At 35.2% G+C, this 17,584-nt stretch overlaps 1 protein-coding gene across 3 annotated transcripts in view; it reads left to right on the top strand.

Annotated features, from left to right (window-relative positions):
- LOC150103013 (DNA-dependent protein kinase catalytic subunit-like) overlaps positions 1–17,584 on the top strand; it is an 847,149-nt gene that overhangs the window by 685,551 nt on the left and 144,014 nt on the right. For all 3 annotated transcript variants that reach the window (XM_090397444.1, XM_090397443.1, XM_090397442.1), the window contains one exon: positions 564–631. In XM_090397444.1, the coding sequence (XP_090253570.1) occupies positions 564–631 (68 nt within the window). The remainder of the gene's footprint in view (positions 1–563; positions 632–17,584) is intronic.

Genomic DNA, 17,584 nt, shown 5'->3' with positions numbered 1-17,584 from the left:
AAAGCTTCTCGTGGCACAAGTATCTCTTAAACAACAAGAAACAGAAGAGACACACTTGTTCTTGCTAGGCTTTGCATAGGTCACAGTCATCTTCAACTTTCTTATCTACTGAGGCAGATTAATCTACTTGAGGGTGAACATCGTAACACACACAATACCACATGTCATTATCTAGTGGAGTGTTAGCACCTTCACTGAAGAAAAGAATACAATATTTAATAATCTGGCTGAGCCATATGTACACAGGCAGATCTTGCCAGACTCAGATAAACTGTATGATGTTTTTAACTTTCTTCAAAAAAGTGATTTATACAAATACATCTGATTCTTAATATATTGTATGACCATTCTGCAGTTTTGGATTTTTAAAATTTGTCTCTTCTTTAGTTATCTAATTGTCAAATAGATAAGTAAATAACATAATATGTTATTTATTTTTTACCTTGTGTGCTTCTGTAACTGTTGGAATGACCACTAAACCTCAAACCAACCAACTATTTTTAATATATATTCATATTTGTTTGCAGTTCAATAGCTTTTTTCTTTTCTTTTTTTTTTTTTAGGACAATATACAGGAAAGAGCAAACCATTGCCTGAACATCATATCAAAATAGCTAGTTTTGATCAGAAGGTACTGTTAAAATTAATATTTGTTGTACTAATTAGGAGGAGATAAAGTTGATTCTTAGATTTTAGGAATTTATCCTTTTAACCATTTCTTCTAAAATGAAATATGAATAATGTTTTAGATTTATCCATCCTTCTTTCAGTCATTTATTTTCCTTTATGCAACCTTAAAATAGTTAAATCAAGTACTAAATGATGCACTATATTAGTCCAAACCTAATATAGTGAATAATCTCACTACCACATGATGGCAGTATAAGTCATTTTATATGGTGATATTCTGTGAATATCATGATTTATTGAAGAATTTGGTGATGCAAAACAGATCAGTCGTTACATCTTTTATATCTCTCCTGATTTCATATTTGGGCTCTTACTAATATAATAATAATTTCCTCTCACATCAGAGTCTCTAAGAGTCATCATTGGAGGCCTCATGCTTAGTCACACAATGATTTCACACTTTTCCTTGAATTCAGTCACTAACAGTACACTAACCATTCCGGAACATAGACAATCTGCTTCACATGGTCACACTTAGCAGGTGAAAAATAAAAAAACTGCACACAGTGATGAACCTCTGTTATCTCTGCCATATGTTAAAAAATAAATGCTTTGCTCATCATAAAACCTCTAAAGTATTTTTTCCAAGCATTTTTTTTCTCCTGTTTATCAAACTTTGTAACCCATAAAAATTTAAACTGTGTTCATAGTAAATTATGGTAATTCCATGCACAAAAAGTTGTGAAACTTATGGTACATTAGTATCATAGCTGGACAAGAAGGAGCATGTTCACATTTTGTTAAAGAGCTTTAGATTGTATTCATTGGGAAATGCATAAGATGGGAGACTGTTCCAGAGGGCAGCAGTAGAGGGAATAAATGAGAAAGAACAGAAATTTATTCTGTGGGTTTGGAGTTGGAACTGTGGAGTGCTGGAGAGTTTGCCGCATGTGTCAATGGATTTAGCAAGAGGTGTAGGAATTACCAATACCATTCAGATGAACTTTAACCATGGAAGTATTTGTAGAAGATGCAAGTAGCAGAAACGGTGCACATGTGAGAGTAGGTAAAGTAAATTGGTGAGAGATGAATATGTAATCAGCCTAATTGCTCTTGGGGCATTACTCCAAATATCGTCATCGTCATCTGGTAGCATCCTCTAAAAAGAGGGTTGCAGCAGATGAGCAGCTCTTCTCCATTTCTCTCAGTCTGTTGCCTCCGTCATTCTTAAACCAGTCAATTACACCAGTGGTCTCCAAAGTGGGGTACACGAGTCGAGATGTGGGGGTACATCAAAAAAAAGTTTTATATTGATAGGAAAAAAATTAAGTAATTAATTAAAGATAAAGAATATTACTTTCATTCATCAATTAAACATATATCTAATATAGACAATGACATTATAAAGATCCTGTAAACTTAAATTTGCGAGCAGCACACATTGGGCAACTTTGCACACATAATCGTCCGTGGCAAAGCTGTCATATTTTTTTTAAAACTAGAGAGTAAATCTCTTACTTCATTGCCATTGTTTGTAGAGCATCCTAATGTTGACTAGCCCAACTAGAGAAGGAAAACTGCTTAGTTATCCTGCTGTCTACAGATGACACCACAGTTGTATTAATAATTTGACTATTAGTAGTAAGTTTAATGATTTTTTACTATATATTGTTTTTGTGCAATTTTAACGCCTTTTTGTGCTTACTTTTATGTTTACACTAGAAATAGTGAATTAATATTATAACAAATTAATTGACATTAGATACAACACAACTTTGAAAAACGAATTTCAATAGAAATCTCTCCACAATTGGTGGATGGGACTGCAGTCAGAGTATAGCAATTTAGTAAACACAGCAAATGATGCACTCCTACCATTTGGTTCTACTTATTTATGTGAGGTATCATTTTCTGCAATGACAGGTATTAAAACCAAATATCGAAATAAATTAAACTTGGAACCAGACCTTCGTATCGCAGTATTAGAAGCCATCAAACCAGAATTTCAAGAAATTATGAAAGAAATGCAAGGCCATTGTTTACATTAAATATTGTTATAAATATGTTTGTAAGCTGTTAATAATAAAAATAATGTGTAAAAATATCTAGCTTTTTTAATTATTATATGATGATAAAAGGCATATTTCCTCTTTATAATACTTATTATAATAGATTTTTGCTCAATCAATTGCAGGTACATGCTATTTATTTTTTTCTGTCTTGGGGGTAATAACTAATAATTAAGGAATTGACAGCATACACTAGAAATATAAATTAAATACACTTTAATATATACTTCCCGATATTTCGGCAAATGTCACGTTGCCATCTTCTTGGGAACTTAATACAAAGACACGTGGTGTGCACGTGTCTTTGTATTAAGTTCCCAAGAAGATGGCAACGTGACATTTGCCGAAATATCGGGAAGTATATATTAAAGTGCATTTAATTTATATTTCTAGTGTACGCTGTCAATTCCTTAATCATTAGTTGTCTTGGGGGTACGCAATCAAAAAAGTTTGGAGACCACTGCATTACACAATGTCATTAAACCACTCTTTGGTTGGCCTCCCAAGTCTTCTTTTCCCTTCAACTTTCCCTTGTAATATAATTCTTGTCAGATGTCCTGAGGAACCTCTCAGAAGATGTCCTGCAAATCTGGTCTTTCTTTGCATAATGTTTTTAAGCAGTGTTCTTTCCATCTCATCTCTTATTAAAACTTCTTGATTTGATATTCTCTCTGTATAGCTAATCTTTTCCATCCTTTTGTGACACCACATTTCCAATGCATTAATTCCTACCATATCTCTCTTTCTGAGTGTCCATGACTCACTTCCATAACTTGCAATATCCAGACTGTTGCTTTAACTATTCCAATTCTCACACCTATTTTAATATTCTTATTTATTAAAATTCTCTTCATTTCCATAAATGCCAATTTAGCTTTACCTATTCTATTTCTAATGTCCAAATCTGAAGTTCCTTTCTCTTAGATCCAACTACCTAAATATTGAAATCTTTCCACTTCTAAAGATTTCAATATTTAGGGACTAAGGATTAACATAATCTTCATTATGTTAATCCTTAGTCCATACTCTTTACAGGGGTTTTCCAATTCTTTGAACAGTTTGTTGTAATCCATTTTCGCTTTCTGCCATTACCACTACATCATTCACATACCTTAAGTTATTGATGATTCTTCCATTTATTTTTGTACAAACAGTATTGTACAAATATACAAACAGTATTGAATAGTTAGATAGATTTGTGATTTGTATAGGGTTAATAGCTGTTCAGTGATGAAGTAATACCTTCTGAGAAAGAGAAATCCCAATTTTTTGGATAATGATTAATCATTAGTTGCATTGTGTGCCTATGCCAACAGAAGTCTGATAAAAGAGTAATCCCAAGAAGAGAGATCTTATGTTGTCTTGTTTGTTGCTGAGTGTAAGACCAGAAGAAAAAGTTCTTTTTTTTTTCTTTTTTTTTTTTGCAATTAACTACAAGTAGATTTGGTTGAATAACTGCCAGATTTTAATCCTTTCCTTTAGTGCTACATGGTGATCAGCATTCCTTTCAGACAAATTATGGAGACCACAACCATGTTAGTAATAATTTCTTTAATTTTTCAACATTTCAACCTTCATATTAAGGTCATCATCTGGAGTACACACATACATATATACAGAGACAAGCTATGTTACATTTCACACAGTATGTTAAAGAGACAGTGATTTGATCAACCGTTATTCTACTGGCTTGACCTCTAGTGAAAAAAACAAAAAAAAAAACTACTACATCAAAGCTATATTCTATTTATAACATCATCAGAGAACAAATTCACAGCAAAAGTGGCATTCTAATTTAACATGAGAGTTGTTATATTAGAGTTAAGAGCCTGGATTACTTATGGTCCTATTTATAATTAACTCTTGGATGAAATGTTATGTGAGTAGAATATGTGCCATCTTTATTCTTAGGATTTTTAGACCATCATTATTGTTAAGATTAGGGTGATTGAATTTCACAGGCATCCATTTAAGGAGTCCTTAACAATTGTGATTTAACAATCGCTTATGTTAAATGATTGGTTAGACCACCAATTTTTATGTATTAAAATTATTTATATGAATTATTATATTTATGGCTATTTAGCCTATTTTTGTTTAGGAGTACCCCTTTTTTTGTTTATAATATCATTGGCATTTTGATCATTATTGAGTAAAAAATCTATTAATTTTTTACTCAAATTTTAGGGCATTATTGATGTTTTATATGGACAGATATATGAAGAATATATAGGAAGAAAAACTGGACATACCTTTGTGGGATGTTGCTGACTGTCTTCTTTTTCATTGGCATCCTGGTGTATGGCGATATACATTCATTGTTGAAGGAAGGAAGTACCTGAATGGAGGGGGGGGGGGCAGAAAAGTGGCATTTGAGAGAGGTGAGATAATTATTGGTGAGGCAAGAGGTATGCAAACGTTTTTTGAAAAACCTGGGTTTTTTTTATATTTTTTAAATTATTACAAAGGTAGGCAGAAAATACTTCGGGATGGGTGAACATAGAAATTTTAGGGAAAGGAGGATATTATTCTCTCTTCTTCTCCTAAAATTTCTATGTTCATACAAATTCTTCTCTGCCCACCTTTAATAATTTAAAAAATATAAAAAAAAACGTGTTTTTCAAAAACGTTCGCTTACCTCTTGCATCACCAATAATTCTCCCACATCTCTCAAACTCCACTTTTCTGAACCCCCTTCTGTTCAGGTCATACTTCCTTCCTTCAACAATGAATGTATATCGCCATACGATGGGATGCCAATGAAAAAGAAGACCAGCAACATCCCACAAAGGTATGTCCGGTTTTTCTTCCTATATATTCTTCATACATCTGTCCATATAAAAACATCAATAATGCCCTAAAATTTGAGTAAAAAGCCAATGACATTATAAAAAAAAGGGGGTACTCCTAAACAAGAATACTGTTATAATACTTAGAGGAGTAACATGGGAATTTTCCCATAAATAATACTTATAATATTTATATGAATTTGTTCTTTGATGATGTTATAAATAGAATATAGCTTTGATCTTTGATGTAGGTTTTTTTTTCACTAGACGTCAGGCTAGTAGAATAATGGTTGATCAAATCATTGTCTCTTTTGCATACTGTTTGAAATGTAATATAGCTTGTCTCTCTCTCTCTCTCTCTCTCTCTCTCTATATATATATATATATATATATATATATATATATATGAAAAATAAATTAGTTTGAATGACTATAATACTGAGAATAAAAAAGGAGGATATAGTTTAATGCTGAGATACTACTAGTTTCGTTGAAAAAATCAACTTCTTCAGGTATCAAAGACAAAGAATTATATAAAAGAGAACATGGACATTATAAAATTACATCAACAGATATAATATAAAAGACCGTAGTACAGTTTAAACAGGAATGCCTGCTGGAGTTCCAATTGAAGTTGACTGTGCGTGAGTTATTACGAGAGCGCCAATACTGGGCAGTGGCAATATGTGTGTCAGAAAGATTGTAGCTAAGGCTGTTGTTTATATGGGATGAATCAAGGGATATTTCTTTAGATTCGATTACCGTATTTTTCAGACCATAAGATGCATCTTTTTACATAGAAAAATCAACTGAAAATTGGGGTGCCTCTTTTGGTCCAAAGATATCATTAAAATATGAATCTTTACACTGTACCAAAGCTGTTAGCAAAGTTCAATTACTAGTGCAATATGTTAATACAATTAGTAAGTACGCCACTGAAGGTAGGTACCTAAGTTATCTCGCTGCATGTGGGTGAATCACTGATTTAGAGCTTCAATAGTCATTTCTAAAAATAGAGATTTTGATATTTTCAGTGCATCTTGTAAGTTTTAAGTCCAAAAAAGGGAAGACAGTTGTTGGATTCCAGTTCATAGGTGAAATTGTTTGTCTCATGAAACTTGTTGAGATGGTCTAGAAAAATATTGAGGTTGTTTAAACCGTGTTCCCAAATGAGGTACCAGATTTTGGATTTTAGTGTTGAGGAATTAATCGCCTTTTCTTCGAAGTCCTTAAGAAATATATCAGCAAGAATCAGAAAGAGCATACTGTCCATAGCCAATCCTGATTTCTGTTTGTAAATCTTATTTTTGAATTTGAAATATCCTGAATTTACATGGTGAGAGAGTAAGGAAAAGGATTTCTTGGATAATTTGTTCTGGAGAAGATGGAGGACCTCTTGAGTAGGTACATTCGTGAACAGAGAAACTATATTGAAACTTACCATTAAATCTGATTTGTTAAGTTTGGCGTCTTTGATTTTGGACATGAAATCAGCTGAATTTTTTATATGAAAGAATGAATTACCAGATAAGTTTTTCAAGAAAGATATGAGGTATTTAGATAGGTTGTAAGTAGGGGAGTTTATACCTTCAACAATTGGTCTATGTGGGGAGTTCAATTTATGGATCTTTGGGAGTCCATATAATCGTGGGATTAACGGATGAATCGATCTGAGGGAAAGACGGATGTTTCTTGGTAACTCTGAGGTGGTTTTCAGTAAATTGTTGGTCCTATTGTGCAATTCTCTTGTAGGGTCACTATTTAGTTCAGAATAATATTTACATAACAATGTAGAGACTGCACGTCTCATTATTAAAATTATCATTCCAGTCTTTCAACTTAATGATCAATTTCTAGTAGTTCCAAAATTTTGTTATAGTAATCAGTTTTGTCTAAGATGACAGTAGCATTCCCTCTGTAACCATTCCTTACATTAAAGGGACATCAGATAAAATAAACAGAATAAACCAGACGTAGTTTCTAAATAATTAGTTAATTTGTAATTTTATCTGTATTTTTTTTTCCACTAGAGGTCATGGCAGTAGAATAACGTGGTCAAATCATTGTTTCTTTAGCTTACTGTGTGAAATGTAACTCAGCTTGTCCTTGTATATTTGTATATACTCCAGATGACCTTAATATGAAGGTCGAAATGTCTGGAAATTAAAATGGTTATTTATAACACAGTTGTAAAGTCCATAATTTCTATTATGAATGCTGATCACCATGCAACACTAAAAGAAAGGATGACCCTTTGACCTTTAATCATTCAAAGGCTCCAGAGTACACTGACATTCTATGTTGCTATTTTATGCTTTTATATTCTACTGGTATCTATTCTGCTGCATGGAAATCACCAATTCCTAAGAAGGGTAACAAATCTTGGTAATCAGACCATCACCTAATTTCCCTATCCTATGCATTCACCTCCTTCATTATCTTGAAAATGCTCAACTAACAAATTATAGTTCTAATAAATTTATATTAAATTTTACAATTCTTACTATAATCCTACTAATATAGGAACTTCAGTTTTAAATAGACTTTAATCATGCCATCACTACAAGTCACATCTCAAAAGTAGACTTTATGACTAGTGTTGAAAAACTATTAAATTTCTGTCATCTCAGGAAGAAGCATTATCCACAAGATTGCTTAGTGCTTCAGCTTTATGAAACAATTACACTACAAAAAATAATTTCATAGCTTTAGAGAAAGTGGTTTTAAGGAGTTTATGCAGAAATGAAGAAATCATTATATTAAAGGCAGACAAAGGCAATTCAAAAGTAATTTTAAACAGTGCAGATTATGACATCAAGATCACCTTTGGAAATGGACCATGATTGCAATGGGTAGTCACACTTAAAAACGAATGATCTATATAATTTTGAATTTACAGAAAAACTTGAAGAAAAAAAAAAAAAAAAAACTGAAATCCAGACATCCAATCAATCCAAGATACCTAAAGTTGGCATTCCTAAAGTTCTTAAAATAGACATTCCTCTACATCCAATAGCTGATGTCAGAAGCTCTCTAACATCTCTTCTTTCTAAGCACTTCTCTAACCTCATCAAGTCTCATATCAGACATACAAATTCCTATCTGAAAAACTCGATACATTTTGTAGATAAGCTTTCAAACATTTAAATTTCTGCATCAGAAATATTAGCTAGATTAAATGTAGTTTTGTTATTTACCAATGTCTCGGTTGAAGAATCTATAAATATACTTGAAAACTTCTTTCCTCCAGACATCACGTTTCTTTCAACATTACCTAAACTCCTCTTTGTTCACTTGGAAAGGCAAATTTTACTATCAAAATATATGGTCTTCCAATGGGCTCATATCTATCACCTCTGATCAAAATTTATACATGAAAAAAAATGAAGAATCGGTTATAGCTCAGATGACCTTAAAACCACACATATATGGTGGAAATATGTCAATGGCATCTTTATCATTCTGAAAAAACATCCACAAAAACCTGAAAGATTTTGTATATTTTCTGAATAATCAACATCCCAAAATAAAATTCACATTAGAAGCAGAAAAAATGAAAACTTATCTTTGCCAGACATCTTGTCTACAAAACCATTGCTGGAGGATTATCATCAGAAGTCTGTAGGAGAGAAACTAACACAGGCAGGTACCTACAAGTAAGATCTTTCCATCTCCTTGAAAAACAGAGCTTTAATTATTATTGTTATCATTCAAGACTCCATGGAGTCAAGATACTCATCGTGGGAGATCCTTCTTAGGAAACACAAAAGTCTGTCATACCACTCCTTGACCATTCTTGCTCTCACCACTCCATCAGGCAATGCATTTCACAGTTCAACCACCCTTCTTGCAAAGAAACCACTCCTCACCCTCTTGCTCACAGCTTCCTTTCATAACTTCCGGGGATGGCCCCTTGTCATCGCTCCTTCCCGCTGTTCTACTAAATGAAAGAACTCCTCAATGTCCGCTCTGTAACTGCCTCTCAACAGTTTAAAAGTCTCGATCATATCATCTCTTCGTCTTATCATTCTACAAACTCTGCAGTCCACATTCCCTCATAACTGATATTGTACAGTCCTGAAACCATCTTTGTCATCTGCCTCTGTACCCTTTCCACAGTTAATTTATCCTCTTCAAATCCTGGGGACCAAATATGAGAACAATAGTCTAAGTGTGGTCTGATCAGGGTCTTATACAACGAAATGATAACTCTTTTATCTCTGCAGGTCAGAGATAAAATTTTTGATTGCAGTTCTTGTTTGATATTGTTTGTCATCCACTTTACACCAAATTGTGTCCGCTTCTTCACTTGTTGAATACAGCTTACTATTGCTGCTAACAAATATTCCTTCACAATTTCCCAAGCACTAATGATATCCTGGCGTTCCAATTCTGCCCTCCATTGAACTGTCCCAAGTTGACTATTAAAATCTAAGACTATTAAAATCACCTGCCTTATATTTCCACATGTGTTCCCTTTTCCTTAATACTCCTGCATGTCTATTCATCTGCAAGTCAAAACCACATGGTGACTCTCTTAACTGGTGGGAGAGATGTCATCTCAGTTGTTATCAGCTCTTCTGATGCTCTGACCAAATCCAAAACTCTTGAACCTCTTGTTCCTTCTATTACATGTTGCCTAAGACATTTATCCCTCAATAATTCTAGAAATTCCATTCCCTTATTCCTATATGCATTTTCCTCTTCCCAGCTTATATTGCTGTAGCTAAAATTTCCCATAACAATCATTCTTCTTGCATTTGCCAAGCTCAACTGCCTAAACATCTCTCTCTTGCTCCCCACCCTCTATGCTCCTTGGTCTACTAAATATCCTGTCTTGGTGCCACTACCTCACACCATATGCTTTCAAAACCATTTGCCTTCCAAAACCTCCACTCATAGGGGACATAAGTCATCACTTATCATAAGCAGTACTCCACCACCATGTTTTCCTTTCCTATCCTGCCGAAAAATGCTGTACCCTGCTACTTCAATTTCTGTTATTATATCATCTTCTGTCAACCACGTCTCAGAGATCCCAATAATCTTTGTCAGGCTGATGGCTATCAGCACCACCAATTCATCTCCTTTATTTCGGACACTCCTGGCATTAGTATAAAGAATAAAAATGTACTGCTTCTATACCTATCGTTATCCCTGCTGGACTCCACTGGGCTCAGCATTACCTAATGTCATCTCCTTCCCCAAGCGGTTCTAGGAAAATTCAGTGTAAGCATTTTTGCCATAGAAAAATTCCCCACAAACATTTTCGGCATAAGACATTTTGCATTAATTTTTGTAAATAATCAATGGATGATAAAGGGTATTATAAATTCATTAAAAAGCAAATCTTTATTAAGGTGAATGTCAGTGATACATAACATAATGACATTGTTTAAAAATTGTGCAAATTAAAAGAGATGCTGCATAAATAACTAACTTTTTTGTTGTTGATTGTCAGTTCAACAAATCCATCAGTAATCTATCATTGAAAAAAATGCTAATGCTGTAAAGCATTTAATTTTCATGTTGAATTCAGCATCTGTTTGATAGTGTAACTTCAAACCAATGGCAATTATTTCGAGATAAAGATTTTGTGCCATATGAAATAAACAACCTGTTATAGTTGTTGATGTAAATATGTTAGAAAAAGCATTGATAGTTGCTTTCTCGAAGTCAACCATTAATGTTTTGCGATCTAATGATGAATGTAAGCCCTTTAAGGCACTGAATAATCTGCTGTAAGTTAATTCTGATTTCCCAGGAAGCAAAGGAAAGCCACCATGGAATCCTTAGGGGTCTCATGCCAGTCCCAAGCCTGGCTAAAGGAGGAGGGTCGGTCAGATGAGTGTCGATGCTCTGACCATAAAGAAAAAACACGATTGTTATCTGATGCATATAAGAACAACAGCTACAATATGCTGGCTTGGATATCGCTTGGATCAACAGTCAACAAGGTTTGCAATACCAACCAAGCAATTCCATATCATACTCATTACCTGGTGGCGATACCTGCTTGAATTCTTCAGTCAGTTTCCCAACGTTATCTAAATATAGCTTTCTTTCATATAACTCACTACAGTATCTTGTCCATCACTGTACAATTTTATCATTATTCATCAATACTTTGCCTTTTTCTTCTTTAACTGTGGTCTGTTTTGGTTGCCGCCTTCTATTAATCGTTCTAATCATTTTGTACAACTCAATAGTTTTATGCTCTCCATAGTACTGTTCTATATTATTGCACTGGGCTTCTAACCATTTCATCTTATCTGGCTGACTGCTTTTTTCACCTCATTACATGTTCTTCTATATCGGTCCTCTATTTTTCTGATGTATCCCTTCTTATCTTTAATATTCTTTTCTCCTGTACTGACTTCAGTGTTTCTTGTCTAATCCATTTCTTCTTGATCTTTTCTTCTTCTAGTACTGTTTCTTCAAATGCATCTTCTAGCGTCTTCATTACTCCTTTAACTCTTGGATTCAAATTTTTTTCATTGTCCACACTTTTAAGTTTCTCCTCTAACACTGTTCTGTACCTTCTTCCTATTTTGCTTCACTTATTCTTGCTCTCTTCGTTTCTGATGATGGGGTTTATATTTTCTTTTTTTAATTTCAACTTGATGTTTGCAATCACTAAACTATGATCCAAGTCTATATCTGCTCCTTGAAAAGTTCAACACTGCTGTGCTAATGTTATCCATCTTCTTTTAATTGTAATCATATCAATCATGTTCTTGGTTTTCCCATCATTTGATTGCCACATCCATTTCCTACACTCCTTTTGCTGGACTTTTGTGTTACAGATCATCATTTCATGGTCCACAGCAAATTCTAACATTTTTTCACCTCATTCATTTCTTTCTCCGAAATCATATTTTCCCATGACTCTTTCCCAACCATCATTATATATTCCGACTTTGGCATTCCAATCTCTTTCAATAATTAGTCCATCTTGCTTTGGTATTGTTTCTCTCAGATCTTTGTAATATATCACACTGATATCTCTTCATTTCCTCACAAAGTAATTCTAGTTTTCCTGCCATTCCAAGTGTCTGTACATTCGATGTTCCCACTGATAATAGTTCTGTTAGTTTCAGTTTCTGTTTTCTTTCGGTATCCCACTTTTCGATCCAAACCCCCCCCCCCCCCCCCGATCACTTGATTGGTATTGAAAACCTTGTTGATCCGGGGACAACGTCCGAGCCAGCATGTTGTAGCTGTTGATTTTACATGCATTAGATAACAATTGTGTTTTTTCTTTATGGGCAGAGCATTGACACTCATCTGACTGACCCTCCTCCTTTATCTAGGCTTGGGACTGGCATGAGACCCCTAAGGATTCCATGGCAGCTTTCTGCTTTGCTTCCTGGCAAATCAGAATTAACTTACAGCAGATTATTCAGTGCCTTAAATATCTTCATCATTAGATCCCGAAACATTAATGGTTGACTTCGAGAAAGCAACTATCAACGCTTTTTCTAACATATTTACATGAACAACTACAACAGGTTGTTTATTTTATATGGCACAAAATCTTTACCACAAAATAGTTGTGATAAAGATTTTGAAGCCATCTGTTTGATAGCGTAACTTCAAACCAATGGTTTGAAGTTACGCTATCAAACAGATGCTGAACTCACACGAAAATAAAATGCTTCACAGCATTAGCATTTTTTCCAATGAGTGATGTTACTGCTGGATTTGTTGAATTGACGATCCGCAGCAAAAGTTAATTATTTACGCAGCATGTCTTTTAATTTCCACAATTTTTAAATGATTTCATTATATTATGTATCAATGACATTCATCTTAATAAAGATTTGCCTTTTTAATGAATTTATAATACCCTTTATCATTCATTGATTATTTACAAAAATTAATGCAAAATGTCTTACAGCAAATTTTCTGGTCACGCACCCAATTCCCTTCTGTTCTCAAATGCCCTCCAAGCATCCATATATTCCAATCTTCTCTTCTGACATATTCTGGCTATTATGCTATTCAGTATTACTGCTCTTCTGCTCAGCTCGTCACTTTCATACCTGGGCAACACCCACACAATCTTTCTTCTCTGTGTTTTCTTTTGTATAACCTCAAGCAAGAATCTCAGATCTCTTGCCGCCTGATTTACATTGCCTTTCGAGTTATTCGTGGCCACCATCACAATTATTTCATCCATCCATTCACCCATTTTAATTTCCATAGCCACTCTTTCTATCATCCTCCAGGCAAACACTCCTCTGGCATCCTATCTTGCACACCACAGATCATCGAGTCTCCATACATTACACCTCTGACCACTCTGTTTCTTGATTGCTCACCTGCATCTCTCACTCTCTCTTCTTTAACCCTTTCTCTCTGTGTTCCCTTACATACCTGCTGTTCTAGCATCACTCTACTCTATCCCTGGTTCCGGCACTCCCTCGCATTCTTCTCATTTTCTCTCTCTCTGACTGTTTTCATTCTCCCCTCTTCTATCATTCCCATAACTTTCTCTCATTCCCTCACTTCTACTGCTCCTCTTCTACCATTCCCATAACTCTCTCACACTCCTTCTCTGATTCGCTTTGCATTCATCTCTTCCATTCGCCTAATCTCATCTTTCATACCTCTCATCTCGTTCCTGAGACATTCCACCTCCTCTTTCTGCTCACCTATCTCTCTCTCTCTGCATGTTAGTCACTCTTACTCGCCATTCATTCTCCCAATCAAGACTATTCTCTGAAAATTTCACATTCATTCGAGCCTTTCACACACCCGACTCTTATGTTTTCATTCATATTTTACTTGTCATTCTCTCCTATCACAATTTAAATTTCTCACAATTTTATCACAATTTAAATTTCACATTCTCTTCTAAGCAATTTAAACATACTAAAAATGATGAAATCAAACAAAACAAGAACTTTGAATCCTATTTAATCAGTTTCTCCAAAATGGATACTCAAAAAAAGGCACTAAAGAAACTTAATTAAGAAATTAACTAAAGAAAATTAATTACAAAGGCACGATGCCTGTTCCATTTGGTAATACATTAAGAAAAATAGCCAAAATATTAAAAGCAGTCAAATTCAGAAGAGCCTTCAAACCAATCACCTCATTACGTAGCTATCCATGCTCCCCTAAATACAAGGTTTCTTTTTATAACATCTGGGTGTATACAAGATTCTGTGTTGTTGCAGAACGATAGATGTAGATCAGACTGAGAGAAGTTTCAAAATCTGCAACAAAGAACATATAAACAACATTGAAAACAAAAGAGAAGAATAAAGCAGACTTGTAGCACGCATCCTCAGAGAACATCATATGGCAGATTGGTAAGCATCCTCTGTGCTATACTTAAGAGAGAATTACTTCAACAGGTTGTTCAAGGAGTCTTCCGAGGTCAGTTGCTCAAAAGGCACACTAAACAGAAATCAAGGAATGATCCTTCATGACATCTGAAAGTCCTCAATTAATATGTGTAACATCAAAGATCTCTCCTATGCCAGTATATCGCAGACAGAATTTACATAACAATGTAGAGACCGCACATCTCATGATTAAAATTATCATTCCAGTCTTTCAACTTATAGATATTAATTGCTGATGGAAAACGTTTTTATTTTTTATTTTTATCTATGTTAAGCAACCTCTTCATGATGCCAGTAGCGATATAGACAATGAAACATGTAGATAAATTACACTAGCATAAATAAAAAATATGATTTAAAACTTGGTATTCATTTCAGACAAATTGTGGAGACTACAACCATGCTAGAAATAATTACTTTAATTTCCTGATATTTTGATCTTCATATTAAGGTCATCATCTGAAGTATACACACACACACACACACACACATATATCAGCGTTCATATTTACTCAGTAGATAATGTTATTATTACTAGTATTACTATTATTACGGACAACTCCAGGGAGTCATTAGACTCATCGAGGGAGGCCCCAAATCATATTCATCACAACTATTCGACATTCATACAGTATCTATCATACCTCGCCTTAAACTCATTCACCGTCACAGCATCCACCACAGACTCAGGGAGCGCATTCCACTCATTCACTACTCTAAAAGTAAAGAACCCAGCTCTAACACCTTTACTAACCACACTTTTGCCCAGTTTCCATGGATGTCCCCTAGTCCTCCCACAACCAGCCCTGTTCTCAAAAATATCTTCTGAATTAATTTTATAGAAACCCTTCAGTAATTTGAATGTCTCAATCATATCTCCCCTCCTCCACCTATCAACCAATTTTTGCAACCCACAAATCCTCAACCTGTTCTCATACGGTTCATTCCACAGCCCTGCTATCATCTTGGTCACTCGCCTCTGGATCCTCTCCACCTCCTCCCCATCAAGAAGAAACCTAGGTGACCAAATCTGAGCACAGTAGTCGAGATGGGGTCTTATCAAGGCTCGATACAGAGGAACAATAACCTGCTTGTCTCTGCTTGTCAACGTATTCTTCAGCAAGCAAGTGATTTGATGAGCTGATTTGGCCACTTTTGCAATGTGTCCCCTAAATTTCAATTCCTTATCCACCAACACTCCTAAATCTCGTGCCTCATCAATTTCCTGGAGCACGGTTCCACCAATGCAGTAAACTGCTGCCAATCTTTTCACCCCAAAATGCATAACCTTACATTTTGCCACATTAAATTGACATCCATTCTCCTTAGCCCAGACCTCCAATCTATCCAAATCATCCTGCAAAATTTTGACGTCATCTGCATTCACTATTGCCCTACCCAACTTCGCATCATCCGCAAACAAATGAACTGTTCCTCTCAGATCCTTTCCTATATCATTTATGAACAAATTAAACAGCAGTGGTCCAAGAACAGATCCTTGTGGCACACCACTAGTCACAGGCCGTCTTGTGGACTCTATTCCTGAGTAAACCACTCTCTGATATCTCTCTGTCAACCACCCTCCTATCCATCTCATCAACCCTATGTCCATTCCCATATGCTGCAATTTACTGATTAGAATTCCATGTGGTATCCTGTCAAAGGCCTTAGCAAGGTCCAGTAGAATCACTGTAAACCCATTACCCTTATCCAGTTCAGCCGTCACTGTGTTATAATACGTGAGCAAGTTACTGAGGCATGACCTACCCTTCACAAAACCATGCTGTCCCCGATACAGTATCCCATTTTCTTCTATCCAATCTTGTATTTTCCTCTTGACTATTTTATCTAAGACCTTGATAATGATTCCTGTTATGCTGATTGGCCGGTAATTTTCAACAGCAGCCTTGGAACCACCTTTGTGCAGTGGAACTATTTTCCCCTCTTTCCACCCCCTTGGGACTAACCCAGTCCTGAGGCTCAAATTAAACAAAATGGTCAAGGGCACTGACAATTCTTTGGCCGCTTCACGTACGACACGAGCTGATATATAATCCAATCCCACAGATGTATTGACATTGAGGTTCTGTAATAGACTAGTTACCTCTACTTCATTCATCACAATTCTAGTATAAGCTGTTGGTTCTTCCATTTCTGCAAAGTCACCACCTGGAAGATATACTCTTGCAAAGTGCTCGCTCAGTAATTCCACAATATCGACTGATTCGGTTACCTCCCTACCCTCAGCATTTTTTAAGATCATTCTACCATGAGCATTTTTCCTTTTACTTGCAAAATATTGAAAAAACTGTTTGGGATTCTCTTTAGCCTGCATGGCCAATTTTCTTTCGTAATCTGCTTTTGCTTTTCTTACCACCCTTGTTACCATCCTGGCCTGAGCTTTATATTCCTGCGCCTGATGGTCGCCCTTCTCATTAAATTCCCTCCACAATTGTTTCTTTTTTTGCAGCTTAAGCTTAATAGTGTTATTCATCCATTTAACCCCTACTTGATTTATTATTTGGACTCTTGGTATACAGTCAACCATTGCCTCCTGCAAACAGTTCTTAACCACCTCCCATGCACTATCAACATCCAGCCCTTGCAGTTTTGCATGCCATGGCATTGAGCCAAGCACACACCTAAGCTTGTCATACTTACCAGCCCGGTAATTCCACATGTACCCTGTCTTAATTGTAAATTCGACTCCTTTAGCCACCTCCCAAGTCATGACCTTATG

Source organism: Typopeltis vanoorti, chromosome 9, assembly GCF_054136105.1.
Source record: "Typopeltis vanoorti isolate ZY-2024b chromosome 9, IOZ_Tvanoo_1.0, whole genome shotgun sequence".
NCBI classification, from domain to species: domain Eukaryota; kingdom Metazoa; phylum Arthropoda; class Arachnida; order Uropygi; family Thelyphonidae; genus Typopeltis; species Typopeltis vanoorti.
The sequence above is the reverse complement of the archived record's forward strand: the minus strand, read 5'-3'. Positions and strand labels throughout refer to the sequence as shown.